This window comes from Pempheris klunzingeri, chromosome 1, assembly GCF_042242105.1.
Source record: "Pempheris klunzingeri isolate RE-2024b chromosome 1, fPemKlu1.hap1, whole genome shotgun sequence".
Lineage (NCBI taxonomy): Eukaryota > Metazoa > Chordata > Actinopteri > Acropomatiformes > Pempheridae > Pempheris > Pempheris klunzingeri.
In genome coordinates, this window is record NC_092012.1 from 3,193,535 (window position 1) to 3,214,222 (window position 20,688).

At 43.4% G+C, this 20,688-nt stretch overlaps 1 protein-coding gene across 1 annotated transcript in view; it reads left to right on the top strand.

Moving 5' to 3' along the window:
* The window catches only part of adamtsl5 (ADAMTS like 5), a 30,161-nt gene that overhangs the window by 125 nt on the left and 9,348 nt on the right, over positions 1 to 20,688 (top strand). The window contains exons 2-7 of the mRNA XM_070830401.1: positions 8,722 to 8,797; positions 14,227 to 14,396; positions 14,951 to 15,011; positions 15,723 to 15,828; positions 16,841 to 16,968; positions 20,213 to 20,336. Of these exons, the coding sequence (XP_070686502.1) occupies positions 8,722 to 8,797; positions 14,227 to 14,396; positions 14,951 to 15,011; positions 15,723 to 15,828; positions 16,841 to 16,968; positions 20,213 to 20,336 (665 nt within the window). The remainder of the gene's footprint in view (positions 1 to 8,721; positions 8,798 to 14,226; positions 14,397 to 14,950; positions 15,012 to 15,722; positions 15,829 to 16,840; positions 16,969 to 20,212; positions 20,337 to 20,688) is intronic.

The following is a 20,688-nucleotide window of genomic DNA, read 5'->3' on the forward strand; positions in this document are numbered from 1 at the left end:
GAGGTGATAAATTCAGGTTGAGTTTCTCTCTTTTATAAGAAGTGGAGGCTGTATGAGTTGCATTTCATGGGGGGGGGGGGGGAAATACGTGGTGGCTTTAAATATTTACCTTGAGTCATTTTCCTTGCAGGGAGCTGCAAAGCCTTGAACATTTTTTTGCAGTACAGTGAAGGATGGGAGGTGATAAATTCCAGGGACAGTTGATGTTTTTTTTCCCCCAGTTGGATGATGTTTGCTCTGAGGAAACAGTGGTGGTTTTAAAATACTTTCCTGGGTTGCTTTTAGAACTTATTTTGCATTATTTGACTTGAGGTAGTCCTGCAGTCGCCTGTGCAGCATGCATGTGTTCTCAGGGGGCAGAAGTCATCTCCAGTCTGCTGTGGGCCTCCTCCTGCCAGAAGGTGAGGTAATCCTCCTGCCACACAGTATCTGTGATATTGCAGCTCCTGCCTCTACATTCCACCCATCCTTCGACACCACCTTTATCTCCCAAATGTCACCGGCTATAAATACCCCGCTCATATTTGATCTAATCCCGACCCTGCAGCAGAGAGCACAAACACAGGGGACTGCAGGGGGTCTACATCTTTGCTCAAACTCTGCATAAAGTCTTACAAATTCCTCAAAATGTGTCTCTTAAAATCATGAACTTGCATTCACTCCGGCCAGGTCTTTGCCTCAAGGTGGGAACAACACACGCTGGCATTTCAGCACTCTGCACACAAGATGTTGAAGTGTGATTTTTCCTTTCACAGGCTGCATTTGATGTAATGTGTCAGGACAAATGTGTAGGCTGCGCGTCAGATGGACGGCTGTCAGCCTGCAGAGAGGGAACGACGAGGGGGAGAGAAGGATTTGGCTCTGGGCACATTTTCTGTGTCTCTGATAGCTCTTTGGAGGAATGTTTGTTTGGGAAGGAGCCACCGGCCCCGTGAACAGATTTAATCTACTTACCATGGAACACTGAGCATATAGCTTCAAAACGAGGACTCTAATTTGGTGTTACACGCAATGATGTCACTCTCTCCTGCGGGGAGGAATTTCAATCCTTCCCTGTGGATGTGGACATCAGTGTTTTAAAGAGGGGCTCTGTCAGTAAGTTGTCTGTTTTCTAAAAAAAAAAAAAAAAAGAAGAGTGCATTTATGTACTGAAAAGTCCATTTTTGTGCAGGTGTACCATCACAGGCTCCTAACGTAATGAGCCCCATGTGTGCACAGAGCTTCTGATCCACAGCAAAGCTTTACAGAAGATAATGAAAACACCTCAAGGTAACTCACCGAGGGTGGTGCAAGGTAGAAAAAGGAATCAAAAAACATTGGCTCAGAGTACAGAAATGTCAGTTTCTGCCATTTTGATGTTGCGGATAGCTCTAAATACAACAATACCCACGAGTCACCGGGGCAGATCGCCGCTTTAGCAAATTCAAAATGCTTCGTTGTTGCATTTGGAAAGAAAAACATGTGTCACAGTTGCCAAATTAATCCAAAAAAACGCCAATCTAGGCGTGCTGGTAGTGGTGCATGTAGCATTTAGAATTTAAAGCTGTCAATGCCCCTTTGGAGTCATAGTTATAGGTACACTTTGTACACTTGGGCTGCACAGAAGACTTGAACAAAGGGTACTGTAACATACCTGTATACCTGCATATACCTGTACTGCACCAGCAATACCTTTGTACACACCGGTCTAAATAATACAAACAATGGTGGCTGAATTCCACTTTGCTGCTTCAGGCTCAGGGTCCCCTGTGAAAAGGGCCATTTGATACTGTGGGTACATGCTGTAATTGATCTTTTTTAGTATAAATGACAGAGGTATGTACTTCTGAGTTGGAAGACAGACCACGATGTTATGCCCCAGTGACGGCCTTCTGTACTCAACAGGTTCACTTCTGCTCCAACTTTGTCTGAGTGTCTACATGCTGGAAAGAATCCAGTCAGAGATTTAATAACATGCATGCATGGTGTAGGGTGAAAACCACAGCAGCATCTGAGGAAGAATCCCTCTCATGTCACGTCAACAGCCTGCTCATCTAAATACTGTTTTCCAGCTTACTTCAAACCAGGTCCTGAACTTGATCTGGTTGCGCTCGCTGATCCCCTGCTCTCTGTCAGACAAAATGAAGTCACACCGTGATCTCACCGATGGCCTGTCTGGTTTCAAGGTTCAGGCAGATAAGAGTTTACTGCTCCGTGTTTGTGTCTCTCTGCACGAACCTGATGAAAAGCCTGTTTTACTGTTTGAGAAGTTTGCTTCCAAGCAGGATTAAGGTTGCACACAGTTAGCGTGTTTCTGTGTCTGTCAGCAGGATGTTTTAAACCCCCGTGAAAGAATTTCCATGAAATCTGATGGACACTTCGGCTTCACGCCAAGGAACAATTGATTTGGTTTTGGTGGTGATCCAGATCTGGGATTTCTGCCTCTGAACCATTAGTGTTTTTTAGCTGTAATTATGAAACTGATGGAGACAGAAACTCCCCATCCTGCGGGTACGTTTTCAGCTTCAAAACAACTACTTTTTAATTAAAATGTAAATGTTATGTGTGGTTGTTTACAGACTTCAGACCGGCCTCCATGCTGACAGGAGGTGATTCCCCTCAGCTGCGTCTGCTCTCTACTATTTAAATGTTTCTTCATCGTGTTTGTCCTGTTTTTTGTCATAATATTACTTCCTTTCGTGCATCTGTGCGTGTTTCTCATGTTGTAACACCGTGACTGCAGATGACCCGAGAGGCTCTGCTTCACTCAGAGTGGCTGTGAAAAGATAATCTCATAATCCCCGAGGTATGATGGCGTACTAAGTTTGTTCTCCCTGTCGTGGAAGGAGTGAGGTTAAGTGCAGCGAAGCGAAGTGAAGGGAGAGGACCGTAGTTGAGCAAGAGGCTGAGTCTAGACATTTTGGCATCAACAAAACCAACAACACAACACCAACGTCTATCTTTCATTTGGTCTTTATTTAATCCTCTCTGGGTGTTTTGTTCAGACATATGATGGTGTTGAATTTATTTGCATTGAAGCGTTTCACTGCGTCTTCAAGTGAAGCAGCTGCTGTGGCACAAAGAGGCTGGTTTTGTTCACGCGTGCTGACGGAGGCCACTGAGCGCTCGATTGTTGCCGCCTCATTCATAGTGGGTGCAGATGCAGGGGTCAGAGCTGACCGTCGAGCCTTCACACTGAACATCTGTTAAGGGTTGTGTCAATTCATTCAGCGGCGTGCTCCATATAACCATCAGACCCTCCACCGGGGCCCTCCTAAACACTGGGTGGGTCACAGCTAAATCTCTGTGCGGGTCAAAGGTTAGGACCAGCCCCCCAGTTGGAAGCTTTTCCAAACTTGGTGGGTGTGCAGAGCATTGTTAAAAAAAAAAGACATCTATGGGTCACCATACAGAAACACTTAAAAGATCCCACACAGAGAAACTAAAGGAGCAGAGAGCTCAGTCAGGTGTCTGCTGTGCTGTGGTGACTCACACCGTCCCAGAGGTCAAAGAACACATTCTCACCTGCACTGCGCTCTAAGCACGGCTCAGTAATGGCCTCAGTGTAATTGAATGGTAATAGCGTGGCCCGGTTGTTTATTTGTGCAGGGTGGGAACGTGGGAGCTACCTGTCTGTCAGGGTGTGTTTAAGCAAAGGTTGGTGAGCTCAGTTGTTACAGAGGAATTATCAGCGAGGGTGGGGAGGGTGCAGCCGCTCGCCCCTTTCGGCCCGCGAGGCCAGATGGAGGCTGTGCGGCCTGTCTGACGGTCTGCGTGTGGACAGATCGCGCTTTGTTCAAGTGTCAGTTGACGTTCTGATGGAGATTTCATTTGGGTGTTTCATCACAAGACCAAGCGTAATTAGAAAGAAGTGATAGTCTTGACTCCTGCCAGAGCTGCACAACCACATAAATCACATTCATTTTAATTTTATCCAAATCTGCACATACACATCACACAGATGCAGCTAATTATAAGAAACTTGTATTTTTTTTTTTACAAGGCTTTAAAACATTTCTGGATCTGGACAAAAAAGTTCAGCTACCAATTATTTTCTCATCTAAAGTGGGAGTTATGTGTGAGTCATGTTCGATTAGCTGTTTGGTCTATAAAATGTTAGAAAAGATGATGCCCTCAAATGTCCTATCGGGTTACTAAGCCAGAGAATAGTCACGTTTAAGAGGCTTGGAATCAGAGAAGTTTTACTTTTTCGAACAAACTAGTTTATTAGTTGACAACTAATCAATGAATGGTTAAGATCTAATTGTCAGTGGATTGGAAGGATGGTCTATAAAAGTATGAAACATGAGCAAATTCAGAAAAATTCCAGCGTTTTCAGTTTACTATGATAGAAAACCAAGAAAATATTAACATCTGATCACATTATTTTTCCAAAATTCTTCAAATAATTAATCAAAAATATTTGCCAATTCATTTTCTGTTGATTGATCCAGACTGAAATCACAACTCTGGAAGATATCGTGCTGTATTTTTGTGTTTTTTGGGAGCAAATTGACATCCAGAACATTAAGGCTGCAACTACAGGTCATTGCCATGTTCTCAATTGATCATATAGTTTATATAATCCTGCATTTAATGTTAGCAAGAGTATTAAAGTTTAGATTTCCCATATATCTGTAACCAAGTTCACAGATAATAAGTGAATCCCAGACTCAGGTAAAAGCTCCTTTGAGTCTTAAGAGACTTAATAAAACCAGTAGTGTGGTGGTGTTGGTGCAGGGTGGGGCCGGTGTTTATCTCCCTCCTCTGACTAATGTCAGTCAAAATAAACAACTAGTCTCGTATTGATTAAAGCCATTTCCCTCTCCCTGCCCCGGAGCTATTCACTAATGTGCTGCTATAGTCTTAATGAGAGCAGGAGGAGGCGGACCGACCCCTGCTCACCTCTGTAAGGGCCCCCGTAGGGAGGGGGCCAGTTAGTCAGTGACCAGAGCTGCTGTCTTTTCATGTTCAAAACCTGGAGCCAAAGATCAAGTGAAACTGAGCGAAATTACGTTGTCTTTGTGGATTACTTCAGTCAACAGCATTCAGACGTGTAATTTAGCCTTTATGGGATCTCATTAACACTGATGGAAGTGTCTGTGAAGGATGTCATCCTCACAACTTCTAAACAGAAGGATTCACAGAAGTTGGTCAGTGTTTGTAATGTAATGTCGTAAAATTAGCAGAATCCAAGTCCAGTATTCACTCTTCTTGTAGCTCTGTTTTGGCCTCCACCAACTTGATATAGAAATGTCTCTGTTGTCATCACATGGTCATTTAAGACCTACAAACAAACTTGGATGCATTTTGGTATAAATCCTTTGTCAGGGAGTCAAACAAGATGTTTATGCTAAAATATTCGTTCTTACCTGACTATGCCGGAACAGTGGAGGCATTTTAATTGTTCATAAAGAGTTCCTCTGTTTTTTGCTTCTCAGAAATGTCCCTGTAGCTGCTAAATGCTCTGTTATGTTCCCCAGTCAGTTGCTTACTGTCACCGTCTGTGGTTTGGTAGCAAACAGCAGGTTTTATCAGTGCGTTTCACCAGTGAACAGCAGAAAAACAGCTCCCTGCTGCTGGAAACGACGCCGGTGGGAGTAAAATCAAAACAAGTAGTGCACATTACACATGGTCATTTGAGCCGTTGTTAATGTAGAAATATTGATCATAGCAGCTTTGATGAAAAATAACAAGAAGAAATGGTGAAAGAAAAATTTGTTACACCACAAATGATCATTTTACAAAACAACCAGGTGTGTTTTAGAAAATGTCTTGCATTGATTTCCATTTATTATGCAATGTGTAATCCATCACGTCAACGTTTCGCTCTCATTAATGTCATTAAGAGGTAATACAGTCCAGACTCCAAACACAAGCTGTTATCACACAATTAGACGCTGACAATAATGGATGCAGCGATGTTTGCTGATTGCACGACTTAAAGTGAGTTTGCTAAATGATGAATTACAGGAAAAGTACAACCAGATATTTAGAAGAGAACTCTTGTATTTTTCAGTTTGGGCCCTATTTGTACAGATTTGCTTATAAAATGAGTCTTTAGGTCCAAAAGTTGACAAAAACAAACTTAACCTCACAGAAAAACGGGACGTTCAGATGTGAACTAACCCTTTAAAACGCCAGAGTCACACGAGAACACAAACTGGTGGCTCTGAGGAGAGCGATATGACGGCTTAGTGTGGTGAAACAAAAAGGTTTTTACAGGTTTATCTCTGTAAGGATTGTTTCCGTAATGTTGTCAGACACAATCTGAGCCCGTCAGTAGCAAAAACAAGCACTTGTAGCTGCTGATGGAGGAGATCTACTCGATCAACTCCAAAACTTTACCTGTCAGTCATTTAATCACCAAAATATGTACAAATAGGTTTAAAAACAAATGCCAGATTTCTCCTATAAAACAGTCTGGTCTGCGATATGAAGTGCACGTGATCTGAAGTTGAGGTGGTAGAAACAAAGCAAACACGACGGCCCTTTGGTCCTGTAGCCTCGGACGCTGCAGTAAGATAAAGTGTGTTTGAAAAGGAGAAGGCCTCTGACATCAATCATGATTTATGGGCCCACTGCCTCTTTCGGTCAACGCGACCTTCCTCGTTCCTCCGATATGAATTCCCCCATGTAAGGCCGGGCCGGGAGCCGAGGTCGCTGAAGGGAAGGGCTGCTCAGCCGAGTGTGAGGGAGATGTGTATCGTTTAATTGGACAGGCCAACTACTGACCTGGGACCGAGCCAAACGCCAACTCCAAAAGCTTTGGACCGGCTCTGTGTTTATGGCCCAGGGAGAGATAAGAGGGACTAAACAGACTGAGAGAGATAAATGACAGACATAGTGGAAGCTGGTGGAGGATGAAGTGAGAGAGAAGCAGGCGAGAAGGTCGGGGCAAAGGAGGAAATGGAGACGATTAAGATGCTTTCCAAATGCAACTCATCTTAAATATTTCTCCTCAGACTGTGCTAATAAAACTAACATGTCCCATCGCAGAACTATTAAAGCATGACACACTGTGGCTGTAAGCAGAGCAGTGCCAGGAAGCAGTCAAAGAGAGAAGAGAGGGGGGGGAGTGATTCTCTGCATGAATCACTGGCACTTCTCAGAAAGAAGCACTTTGATGGCTCAAGAGGAGAAAAAGATGGAGGATTCCCGTCTCACGGTTGCCTCACCGTGTTGACCCGGAGGTGAAGTGCAGCTAGCAGAGCAAACATTGGGCTCAGTGTAGGTCTTATCTGGTAGCTCCTCAGTGGCTCATTAACTATGAACACATACAGACTGTGATTGTGAAAATGACCGATGATGATGATGATGATCTTTAGAGCCTCCAATCAACATGTACGGGATATGTTAATATTATTCAGGTTTTAAGAGCGTTTGTTCAGGGATACGTACAAAACATTTGGAATATGTGTCTTAATTTGGGGTTTTACTGCACTTTGTGCCTCTGGCCTGTTTAAGGTGGAGGAGATACCCACTCCCACATGAAAAAGAAGTAAGCTCAGTTACTTTTAAACATTTGTCCTCAAACGTCGACCTTTTCAAGAAGTTGGTTGACGAAAAGGAAGAGGGGAAGATGTGTTTCTATGGTCGAACAGGTCCGTCACTGGGGTAAAATGGCACAAGGGAAGTTTGCCCAGCTAAGTAGAGTGTTCATTCTTATTAGCCGTGTAAACAGCTTTGTAGGAATGTTTTTTGCACAAATACGCTGCTTTTGCTCTCAAAATGAAGCCTGTGTTGTCAGGTGAGGTGGTGCATGAAACGTGTGGTGTATTCAGCCATCGCAGCCTAGTTTTTGTTTCAGGAATGTCCAGAGTTTGTCTACAAGGTCAGTCGAATTTTCTAGTTGATATCGAGGCTGGATTCTTGGAAACTTGGAGTCTTTGCGTAACCTACAAAGCTCTGGCTGTGCCACCAGTCAAATTCACCATTCATATAATAATTAGTGTACTGGCACACATTCTGCAAAGTTCGTGTGGTGCAACATGTTGGGTAGGTGCAGCTGGCGTTTTATCCAAATTGACTTTTGTCCAGATTATTAGTGAAGTGAAAAGGCTTCATGGAAACGCAGCAGGTGATGCAGATTTCTGGTTAAGTGAAGTTCAGTTTTATTCATATATCCCAAGGTTCTGTACAGTGTAGGACACCTGAGGACCTATTAAAGTTCCTCCCTCTCTCCCAGAATGGACGGACAGACAGACAGTCCACAACAGACCAATAAAACAATTACAGAATAAAACAAATTCCAATGACAACATGTCTGATACATTATGAAATACTGTATTTTATTTTTTAAGTAAGGTCAACAGTTGGGCAGGAGTGGGCGAGGGGAGTTGGGGTTCAGTCAGGCAGGCGGTCCCTCCATCTCGGCTGTGTGGGAGTTAATAAGACACCGTCAGGGCGGGTGGGGGGACTGGGCAGGGGAATTAATGATACTTGCTGGATGGGGGGGCATTCCTGACCTTGGCTCCTGCCCACAGGGGTTCGCAATAGTGTGGCAGCTTATTTGTGGATTTTATCAATGACCTGAAGACCTCTGCTGTTTGAAGTGTCACTCGTGTCTTGTCTTGCAGTTTCCTCTCTCGTCCTGCCTCCCTCCTCCTCCTGCACCTCCGCTGTAACACCGCCACCGTCTTCTCTTCTTGTGTTTGCATGTTCTTGTATAAACGGTATGTAAAACAGTGAAGGTGATGTCACCGACCGTCTGACGGTGTTTGGTTCTCTCCCTGTCTCCAGGAAGCTGACTCTGTGCCAGGCCCTGACCTTTATCCTGCTGCTGGTCGCTCCCGTCTGCCTGTCGTCCCCGCAGAGTGTAAGTCCTGCATCAACACAAGTCACCGCACAGCCTCGACACACCTGCCGTCAACACCTCTTACTATATCGACCCTGGACTGGTTGTCAACCACAGACTTCTCATGACGTTACCCACTATTATACATGACAGAGACGAGCAGCAGCTCTGAGCATGTGTAGAAGTTCTTTTGCTTAAAAAAAAAGACAAAAATGATTAGCGATGATATTTGCAGTTCGTTTTTTTTGTCTTATCTGCTCTAACCAAACTAAATGAAGCTACATTCATATTTTTTTAGAAAACCCACCAAACAAATGACATATGATTGACATAAAGATGTTGAGGCTAACGTGTTGGCACCAAAACGACAAACTAAATTTGCATAATCTCCTGCGCCAGTGTCTGACAGTGTTCTTCACATTACACATTTCCATTATATATTTTATATATATATTTATTATATATATATTTAAGGCACAACAAGTCAGTTGGCTGCCATTATGTCAGCCTTTTTTTGTGTTGTGTAAATATACAGAGCTAATAGCTTGATGAGTGCAACACGCTGAATTTACACCGGGGCCTTGTAGTCTGTAATCTGTCATGGTCTCCCAAGACCTTTTCCCACAGCCTCCCTACTATTTCCTGCCTTTATGTCGTCTTTTTCTTCCGTTTGACAGAGTTAAATGTTGCGATTAAGCTAATTTGTGCAGAGAAAACCTCTGCTCTCAGGTTCCAAAGAGGAAAATCCAGCTCATTTAGATAATAAACCAACGGCAGCCCCTTTGACCAGCATCAGATTTGAGCAGCTCTGCTGGGCACTGAGGTCTGGGAGCTTGCTGATTGGATTGTTTTCGCAGCATGTTTGTCTTGTGACGGTATTTTCGTCTTACCGGCATCCTCTGGGTCTCTCCATGCTCTGATTGCTGCTGCTGCACCACCTTTTCTCCTCGGCGGTGTCCATCTGTCATCAATGTTTGTCTCGTTGTCAGCCAGCCTTCCCCCAGGCCCGGCTGGAGTGAGCAGACATAGACAGAGATAGTCTACCCAGCTCTGTCACATCAAACACAGGAATGTAGCGGAGGGTCAACACGTGGAGGGTCAACAGTTATTCACTTTTACGCTGGTGTCACTTAACAGCAATGACATTTTGAGAAAAACAAAATCATGCCACAACAGAACAAGTTGTTTTAGATGTTTTGGATTGTTGGAACTTTTTCTGCATTGAGTCATCGTTGCAGCTGCACTGGCGACGTCTCTGCTGTCCACATTTGGGCTGTTAGTAACGAAAACAAGACAAACGCAACAGATGGAGAAATGAAAGAAATGCAAAATGCAAGACTAAGAGTGAGATGTAACCCTGTCGAACTGCAGGTGGAGTGAATACGAAGGCTGTGAGGTGTGTGCACGGTATTGGCTTCGTTTTACATGGTAACTTTTCTGTATGTTCATGTGGAAAGTTGGTTTAAGCCGAGCAGATCAGGCCTAATTTCTACCTGATAGTTGGTCGTTTGTCATTCAGTTTGAGGTAACGACGGCGGGCTAATATCCCAGACCATCCATCAACATTTGGATTTGTGGCCATATTGTCTGCATCTGCAGCTCCATAGTTCTTTTTCCTTTTTTCCTCATAGTAGAACTGCACAATCTTACAACCCCCCTTGTTTGAATAAACTTTATTGGAGTTGACTGTTTATGGTCAGTTGACCCATCTCCACTTGTTCTTTGGCCCACATCCTGGATTTAGATCATCTATTTAGATCTGTTCACACATTGTTTGTATATGTCCTGCTAACAAACAAACCAACAGGATCTCAGATGAAAGATGTTCTGCTGTGTGTAATGTGGAAAACTAACAGACTGGATTAGGAGTCATTTTTCTCTTTTTCTCTTAATCAGATTATTTTGATTGGGGATGTGGTGTCTTCACCTGTCGTTCCCTTCTTTGCCTTCAAGGGGAGAAAGTTTTCCAGTCGGTCTGTCAGCTCCAGACCGCCTCTGCAGACGGGGAGAGCTGGTCTGCTGACAGACGAGGGGACTGATGGGAAAGTCGGACACCTGTGTGTTGGATAGTACAGTGTGGGGACTCTGACTCTTTACCTTCAAGTCCTCCTCTGTCGAGTTTGCTTTTCAAAACACCACAGTTTTTTTTTTTTACTTCTAATGTGAAGAATGGGGGAGGGGCGCATTATAAAGGTCAAAGGTCACTTTCATTAATCTAGAATGCTGGCCGACCCCATCTCCAACTGTTATCAACGCTAATTTGGCCGGCGGTAACACTAATGAGGGCAACCTCAGGTGACCCTGCCATGGAAAATGATGGAGAGTCATCGCACAGGTCGCTCTCAGCTGAGTGTGTGTGTGTGTGTGTGTGTGTGTGTGTGTGTGTGTGTGTGTGTGTGTGTGTGTGTGTGTGTGTGAGCATGTCTGACCAATTTTGTTCTATGAGTCACAAAGTCAAAGAGCCTCAGTCAGGCTCAGGTTTATTTTGCTTCTCTCTGTGACTACAGAAACACAACATCAGTGTGAGGACGGTTACAGGTGTGATTTGTTGTCATTTATAGTTATTAGAAATAAAACTTTATAATAGTTTTGTTGTTGAGATACAACATGAGAGCGGTGATGGGGAGAAGTACGCAGATCCTTTGCTCAAGTAAAACTGGCACTTCTGCGAATTCAAGAATAATTAATTTTAAATAAAGGTCTGTATTCAAAATCCTACGTAGGAAAATACTAAAGTATCATCAGCAAAATATCGTTAAACTAAAGTAGAAGTGTTTGTCCCCTTTGACTGGTATAATATTATGACATTATTAGATTGTAATACTGTTGTTAGAGCAGCATGTTACTGTTGTAGGTGCCCCAGGTGGAGATAGCCTCAACTACTTAAACATAGACACTGTTAGCTATTTTAGTCTAGTGGTTCCCAACCAAGGGAGTTCAAAGAGAGAATATGTCTCTTTAATAGAGCTGCTAACAGCTCTGAAACATGACCATGACCAAGGAACCATAACCTTTGTGGTTTCAAGTAATTTGTCACTACAGCTGCAAAGGTGGGGTAAAAAGTACAACATTTCCCACTGAAATGTAGTGGAGTAGAAGGAGAAAGTTACATAAACTGAAGTACAAGTACCTCAAACTTTTACTGAAGTACACCTCTTGTAGTACTGGCACTAAACTTTCCACCACTGCAAAGCACTATGGCGACTTGCCACATAATAAAGTTAAAGTTGAGCCCAGAGATTTAAGAGATTCGTTTTATAAATGATTGATTTTATGTTTCATAAAAGTGTGTTTGGATTTGGATGTTGAAGAACAGGTAGTACAACAAGTCGGCAAGTTTAGTTACTGATTAAATGAAATGGAATCATTTAAGCTTCATTATGCACGAGAAGGTAGTCCCTGATCCTTATTATCATTATGTTATTTTGATTATTTCCTTTTTCATACCAAACAAATAGAAAATCACTTTTTGAACCTTTTGTTAATACAATAAATCAAGTGCAAAACATGACAGAAACATCTGCCTTACACCACACTCCTCCTGCTTCACATTAGAAGATGTGATTATGATATAAAATAAAGAACCAAGCAGCAAAATGTGCACTTTAATGGGAGCTGCAAGTTATGTTTTACATATGTTCTTATTTACGCCCGGTATTCAAGATACAGGAAACCTTATGGTTGCAGTACAAACACAAAGAAATGTTGTTTGGAGCAAGCCTGAAGATGCCCCACTAGGATGAAAACATAAAAATGTGAAACATCATAGAGTGTACGAGACAATATATACTATAAAACCAACTAAAACTGTATAAATGCAGAATAAAAGACTAAAATGTATGGTCTTCCACAGACAGATACTTCAGGTGATGTTGACTTTAGAACCTCCTCATGGAAAAAGTAGCTGGAGTAGATGTTGAATGTGTGTGTGAAGAGTTAAAATAGTGTGTGAGCCAGCTCCTGTAGGAGAAACCGGAGGGAACGCTGCCAGTTTCAGTCCTCCTCCAGGGCGAAAGCTCTGGAATGTGTTTGAGCAGCGCCATTGAGATTTCTCTAATCACTTTTATTGTTTGGCTCCGATGATCCTGATCCACCAGGCTCACAAGGTTGTTTTTTTTTTTTTTTCTGAATAGATGTATCTGCCTGTTGGAGTCGTGACGAGGTGTCACACATAACTTCCCCTTTCACAAATAATAGACTCCAGTCAGTCTCCCTGTGATCTCACACACACACACACACACACATACGTACACACACATACACATGCAGGGATTGTGAGCTGCTGACAGTTATCAGTTTCCACCCGACAGCTTTGAACATACAGGGCAGCACAGCAGAGTCACTACACAGTAGCAAGCAGATAGATTTGTTTTCCCTGTAGTTCTCACCGTTCGCTGTCTTTAGTGTATCAGGAGCCTCAGTGGTGATTATGTTTTGTCCAAGTAACTCGATCTAAACATCAAAAAAAGATCAGCAGAATAGAAACTGATCGCTGCGAGATCTGAAAGTCCTGAGTGCAGATTTAATCATTAGATATTAAAAGGTGAGGTTGCAGATTTCAACCAGCTGAAGACCCGTCGACTCACCCCAGTCCAAAGGATTCACGCTCCCTCCTTTTCCTCCATTTGTCTCAACAAAGAAACTGGTTTTCCTCCTCTTTCTTCTTCGCACTCCAACCGGTGCATTCACACCACTAATTTAGCTCAGAGGTCGAGAGGGTCGTCCACCCATCAGAGGATCGGTGGTTTGAACCCTGGCCTCTCCAGCCTCCATGTGTCCTCAGGCAAGACACTGAAGCGGCGTGCAGGAGTCTGTGCCCCTTTATGGTGAATGTTAGCGGTCGCAAAGACTAGAAAGGTGCTAAGTGACGTGTCTTTAGCATTTAATTACATGAAAAGCCTTGTTTGTCCTGTCTGGGCTACTGTAGGGACATGGTGGTGCAACATGACAGACACTCTCCTGTTGATATGTAACGCTTCGTTTTAAAAACACAACGATTCTTAGTGTCTGGTTATTATACACTAATGAAAACACAGTTATGGATATTCTGCCAACAGATCCTCAAAATTCTACACACTGCACCTTTAAATACTCATCTAAAAAGAAAGTGTTTACATTGCAGAGCAGGTCAACCAGCCAGCTTCATGTCAGTCATCAGTGACATGAACATCTCTCCTTAGATTTGTGTACGTATCTCTAGCACAAAAAGCTTAACATGTTAACATAGAAATACCAGAAGGAAGTGATTTAAATACTTGAATGCATTAATTACAAGTTACAGAAGTCAGACATTGAACATTTAAGATGCAGAGGACAACGGATGACAGACAGGAAACTATTTCTAATGTGTGAGCAGGTGGCATCTCAGCCCGTCCCCCTTCAGCTACACCGGCTTTTCCAAGTGTTGTTGTGAAATATCAACATCTCTCTCTCTGTCATTGGTGTCTCAGTCCTGGATTTCTGCGTGGGATCCCTCCGCTGAGGCCTCATCGGGGCGTCCCGTGCGCACCCGGCGGCAGCTGCACTTCAGGAATGAGTGGGCGACGTGGAGCGGCTGGTCGGTCTGCTCCCGGAGCTGTGGGAGCGGAGCCTCGGTGAGGACACGCACCTGCATCACCAGGTACGTACGCCGCGTCCTGCACACACAGGTATATCTGGAAGATATCTTTTTTAAAACATAATACATTTCAAATAGTAAATGGTGTGTTTCAAATGATTTTTGGGTTTTAAGATTCATCATATTTTACATATATAGGATTGATTTGATTGATTTCTCTCAAAATTACATCTTATTCTACAGCACGTTCTCAAACAAAATACCTTATAACTAAAAAGCTTTGCAAATATAATCTCCCTTTCCAAAAGCACAACTCTGGTTCTTTAATTTAACATCCGTTCATTTTGCAGACGAACTAACGTCTACATGCGACTACAGAGTGGTTGTGCTGCAATCAAAGGTTTTAAAATCAAATGTTTTCTCCTGAAGAACCTTAATAAATACTGTCAAAGCCCCTTTTTAAAGAAAATAATGACACCTAAATTAAATGTATTTCAATATATTTCAGCAGTCTGCACACTCAGCCTACACACTCTAGTTACCAGTTGATAATGAAAACTCTTTCCTGCTGTGTTTACCTTACTTAATCCCATAAATCTCTTTTTTCCGTGTCCCAGGAACCCAGTGGGTGGACCATGTGCCGGAGATCCCAGACAATACAAGATCTGCAACACCAAGGTACTTTCACGCCGTATGAAGACCTTTATTTGTCACATGCACAGTTATACACAGTATAATGGAATCACTATAATAATATAATGAAAAACCGAACGTTCGATGCAAACATTTTAGAACAATGGCTGATGTTTGCTCTAGAAGTTGGTCATGTAGGTGTAGCAGCCGAGGGTGTGATCTGGAATTTCACCGACATATTAACCCGTGTCTTCACTGCGCTCAGGGTTTTAACTCGTCAGGTATCAGACCTGCTATTGTGTTGGAAACCTACTGCTGTGTGTCAGTCATGTCGGCCTGAGTGTGTGTGTGTGTGTGTGTGTGTGTGTGGAGGTGTGTTTGGACAGCCAGTCACTGTGGCCCGTATTGATTAAAGGAAAAACACACAGTCGGGCTGCAGCGTGTTAAAGCTTGCTTGAATGTATGTGCATGTGGCAGTTTGTCCGGTGTGATTAGCTCAGAGCGTTGAATGAATGGACACAAATCCCCGACTTCTCTCCGTCCTGCAACTCGTGATGGGAACAAAACTCTGTTCGCACTGCAGCATCAGGGGACTTAACACAGGGTTACTCATTCATTTTAAGGTCAAGATTAGAATTATGTCAGGGTGATGGTTTTGGTAAGAGTTGTGGTTTGGCATGAAGCTGTTGAGAGTGTTCTCACAATGCAGTACAGTTTCCTCACTGTGTGTGTGTGTGTGTGTGTGTGTGTGTGTAGGAGTGTCCTCCCAGCTCAGAGGATTTCAGAGAGATGCAGTGCGCTGCCTTCAACGACAGACCGTTGGTGGCTGGAAACTCCTTCAGATGGACCACGTTTCATGGAGGTCAGTGAGACTACTACTATCCATTTTATAGAAACACAGCTGAACTGTGAGACGACCACCATTGTTAGATACTCTGCCCTGTTTTTACACCTTTTGGTGTCTAAATGACTAATTGGACTAGATCAGCTGGCAGCCATGAAAACTTCACTAGCTGGTCAAAGTGCATCCACTAAAAGTGCTTGTTTTTGCCGCTGACATGATCAGATTGTTATTCTAAGTGTCTGACAGCATTATAGAAAGTTTCCATACAGAAATAGACATGTAAGATCTTTTTTGCTTAGCCAGAAACAGCCGTTATATCCCTCTTCCAAGCCGCCAGACTCCATTGACAAAAACAGTAATTTTACTGTAACCCTGCACAGAAATCTGTGCCGAATGACAATATACATTTTATAATAATGTCCAACCCTGAAATGTGAAGCTTTGTCAAGAGTATTATGAAAATATTAGATTATTATAAAAAGTCTAAAGTCACTGCATCCTAAAGTTCCTAATTTACTCCAAAGCATAAACCAGGTGTATAGTTGGGAGGCGCATGGTTCCTTCTACACTTCATTGGGTTTTTATGCAGTTTTTATGTATGCAGGCATGTTCCACACATATGTACAGTCTGGGGGCTTGTAGGTGAATTTAGTTTGTGCGTCCATCCACACGAGGGTCTTTGTAGAAGCTGCCGTCACTCAGGCCCATGCAGATCGCAGTGGAAAATAGCATGATACCGTTTCTTCCAGCATGTGTAACTTTAGTTACGGTGCTGCTGGCAGTCGTGTGGTAAACTTTCCGTGCTGCCACGGCCCTCATGTCCACTGTGAGGCCTGCTGGGTTTGGGTTTTTCCTCGACATCTGCTAGTTTTTAGCCTCTCTCTCTCTCTCTCTCTCTCTCTCTCTCTGCTCTCTCCCGGTTCCTTCTCTTCACCTCCTGCTTGTTTCTGTGTCCCAGCCACCTCCCTCCCTGTCCCTTTATTTCCAATAATAAACTAATGAGCCACTGACTGAAGCTCTTCCCTGCCAGGCTCTAACCCCTGTGAACTGAGCTGCCTGGCCTTGGGGCACAACTTCTACTACAACTTTGGCCGTGTGCTCGATGGCACAGCCTGCGACAAGGAACCCGGAGCAGTGTGTGTCAACGGGCGCTGCCTGGTGAGTGGTGTGTGTGTGTGTGTGTGTGTGTGTTTTCTTTACATATTCCACTCATGCATTTGGTGTCCAGTAAAGCTTATTTTAAAATAACATTTCAATTCAATCTGCATCTAGTGACACAACACACAGTCCTGACTTATTATTCTCTTTATTATTTTTTTTAGTTGTATGTAGCAGTGTTACTGGGAACCAGAGACACAAGTATTTCACTGCCAGTGATTGCTTCATGTAACTGCTGAGCATGTGACAATAAAGTCTTTGATTTGATTTGATTTGATTTACTGCACACTGTTCCCTGAACGCTTTCTAGCTCATATAGTCATGTTTTTATCTAATTATTGAATTCACCCTTTTCTTTTGGTCTGTTTGGTTTCCACCAACTCCTGAGAGAAATATCTCACTCTTCAGTTCCACCGTGTTCACCAGATAGTCACTGGTTGTGTCCATTTGCTGCTTCGTGGTCAATGTGCAGGTTGTGTTGAGCTCGTTTGCTGGAAACATCTGGCTGCTGCTGCTGCTGCTGGAAACGAGGAGAACGAACCCTACAATACATTTGCTAAAATAGGCAAAAAGCTCAGTAAAGCTGCAGAATTGGTTGTTTTGTCACTACAACTGGAATGATCGAGGTTAGCGTGGCGCAGTTTCCCATACAATTTGATTAATGTGCCATTAAAGGTGTTCTGCAAGCATGAACATGACCATATTTCACAAATTCATCCAGAACTGACCCAAAATCTTAAAATGAAGGGATTTAACCTGCTGAATGATCTTCTGCTCACATGAAACCAACTTTTACACTCTGTGATTGGATGGTTCTTACCAAAAAGTTCTAGTACCTCAGACTTTCTCACAATACAGAGCTGTTCATCTGTTGTCCTGATGATTGAACCAGAAGAGTTTCGTGTCCATTCGAGCCCTAAAAATGCTCCAGTGTCACTCATGAATGGGACTTTTACCTCCAGTACCCTGAACACCTGAAGTAACTCCTCCGGCGTCTATCAGCCCGATGCAGAATTCAAAATGTGGCAGGACTGAGCCGAAGTTTCTCTCTCTCTCTCCCTTTCCTCTCTTCATTCCCACCCTGTTGTGGTATAAATGATGTTGACCACTCTGACTGGAGCTCTCCGGAGAAGTGAACTCCATGCTGTGCGTTAGGGCCAGAGTGCACTCATCAGTGTGGACTTCAGCCTTCAGTTGGCATTACAGCTCTGCTCAGCACACAGTCCAGAGTCCTGCTCCCACATCCAGCCTGTCCCCTGCTCACCCTCTCACCCTCACACAGATGGCTGGAAATGAACTTGAATGCTTCGGGTCCTTCGGCACATGCAGATTAATCGCATACACACGTAATACTTAGTAGACACACAAGGGTGCACTCACAGGCAACGTTGTTTCTACACCACTGACAAAGGATTAACATGTCTATGTTTACATATGTCTGTATATGCAGTATTTATGTGTGTGTGTGTGTGTGTGTGTGTGCGTGTGCATGCTAACGTGTGGTGTAAATAAGTGGATTTATGGGCCGTTGACTCGGCTGGCTGAGGTCAGAACAGCACAGGGCCTGAAACAGGAAGCAGATGCAGCCTGCAGCTGGTGTGGAGGGCTGCAGGTCACAAATTGAGATCAGCCTGCAGAACACATGGCTGATCTGCTCTGGACGCAGTGTGTGTGTGTGTGTGTGTGTGTGTGTGTGTGTGTGTGTGTGTGTGTGTGTGTGTGTGTGTGTGTGTGTATGTATGTAGATGCTCTTCCCAGCTAATTATGCACATTTCTTTTATCTGCTGTGCTAAATGTTGATCTGAGGGGTCGTATCTGATTCTATTTTCTGACAATCTACAAAATAAGTGCCAGCCATGAATTCCCACGACCAAAGAGGGTGTCTTCAAACTGTTGGCTCCGTCTGGCCAACAGCCCAAAACCCAAATATGCTTTTGGTTTACGATATAGAATAGAAACAAGACCAAGAGTCTACAGCTAAGTTAGCGTCTCTAGAGAGAGTGACAAGGCTAGCATGCTGCTTAGAGCTGCTTAGCATGCTACCATTTTTAATTAGCACTAAATACAAAGTGCAGGCATTTGGTCATAAAGAAAAAATTAAACAAATTAAAAAAAAAAAGAATTTGAGAAGCTGAAACCAGAAAGTGGCTTCATTTTTTTCTTGATGGATGACTTAAGTGATAGATACATGATCAAAATAGTTGTGAATTGATATTCTGTTGATTGACTGTTTGGGCTGCAACAAGCAATTATCATCATAATCAATTAATCTGATTATTTTCTTGATTAATCAATTAAAATGTCTAGCTCAGTTTCTCAGAGCTCAAGTTGACATGTTCAGTCGTCAGTCCTAAATTTACAATGATAGAAAACAGAGAATAAAACAGATTTTTGGCTTTTTTATGTGAATAGTAAATTAAACAGTTCAAAATAGTTGCAGACAATCAATTAGACGATCAATTAATGGACTAATTCAACCACATACCATAAAGCAGAGCAGCTGCTCAAAACCAACTAAACTGATCCATTAACTCAGGTTTATTTCTACACTCTCAGAGTTGGAACAACACAGATGCTTTTGCCTGCATGCTTGGTTTCGGGTGTTTGCAGGACGACGGTCGCTCCCTCAGTGGGGCCCTCGTGCACTTTGCCACTCTGTCACTGAGAATTCATTTCCTGTTGTGCATGCACAAATGCTTGGAGTGTTTTGGGGTTTTTAAAGGACTTAGGGGGCTGATTATAGGTTCCCTAGATTGTTGCTGTCTTGACCGGGAGCCTCCCCCTTGATTGGTTTTCTCTGCAGAGCGGGAGATGAAGGCCAGAGAAGAAAGCGGCCACTGTAATCTATCTAGCAACAAGCTTCTCCACACACCATAAACTATCCAGCTCATCCTCCGTGCTCTTTGCTTTGGCATTTCAGCGTTTACAGAGACAACCCTCCAACCAGCCCTCCTCTCTTAAGGCCCCGAGCGGCTGTTTTTCCCCAAAGTAAATGTTTGTGAGGGGGAGAAAATGACAGAGAGGAACAAATAAGAGAAGGAGAGTGAGAGCGGGTTGAGTTGAGTTATGGTGGAAGGTTTAAGGTGCCTGTACTGGAGGGACAAAACAAAAAGATAAGTTGCCAGGGCTCTCGACAGAAAATGTGCAAAGCTGGAGTGCTGTGTATCGACACGCTGTCAGAGAAACAAGTTTCTGCAGAGAAACCAGATCAAACTGTTGTTTGTTCCGTTTGTGTGACACACAGAAGCCCGGCTGTGACTCCATCTTGGGTTCAAAGCAGCAGGAGGATGCCTGCATGGTGTGTGGAGGACAAAACACCACCTGCCTGCACCACAAGAGTGTGTACCAGAGCAACGGGCTGGAGGCAGGTAGGATACACACACACACACACACACACACACGCACACACACACACACACACACACAGTCATTGTACTGTCTACATGAGGAATCAATTGCAGCAGTTTCAGACCAACATGATCTGGGGATAATTCCAGGCCTTCATTGTGTTTCCCCTCCCAGTGTTATTAGTCAATCAAGTTAAGTCAAGAGGTTATTGTTCTGTGATAAAGTGAACATTAACCATGGCAACAGTTTTGCCAAACAAAACCTGTTGGCTGCCTTCCAGGAAGAAATTCAGCTAACAACAGGTCCTCCTAAATTACAGTTGTTGAGTTTTCAGGAAGGAGGAAGAAGAACACTGAGTTCTTCGGGCCAAAG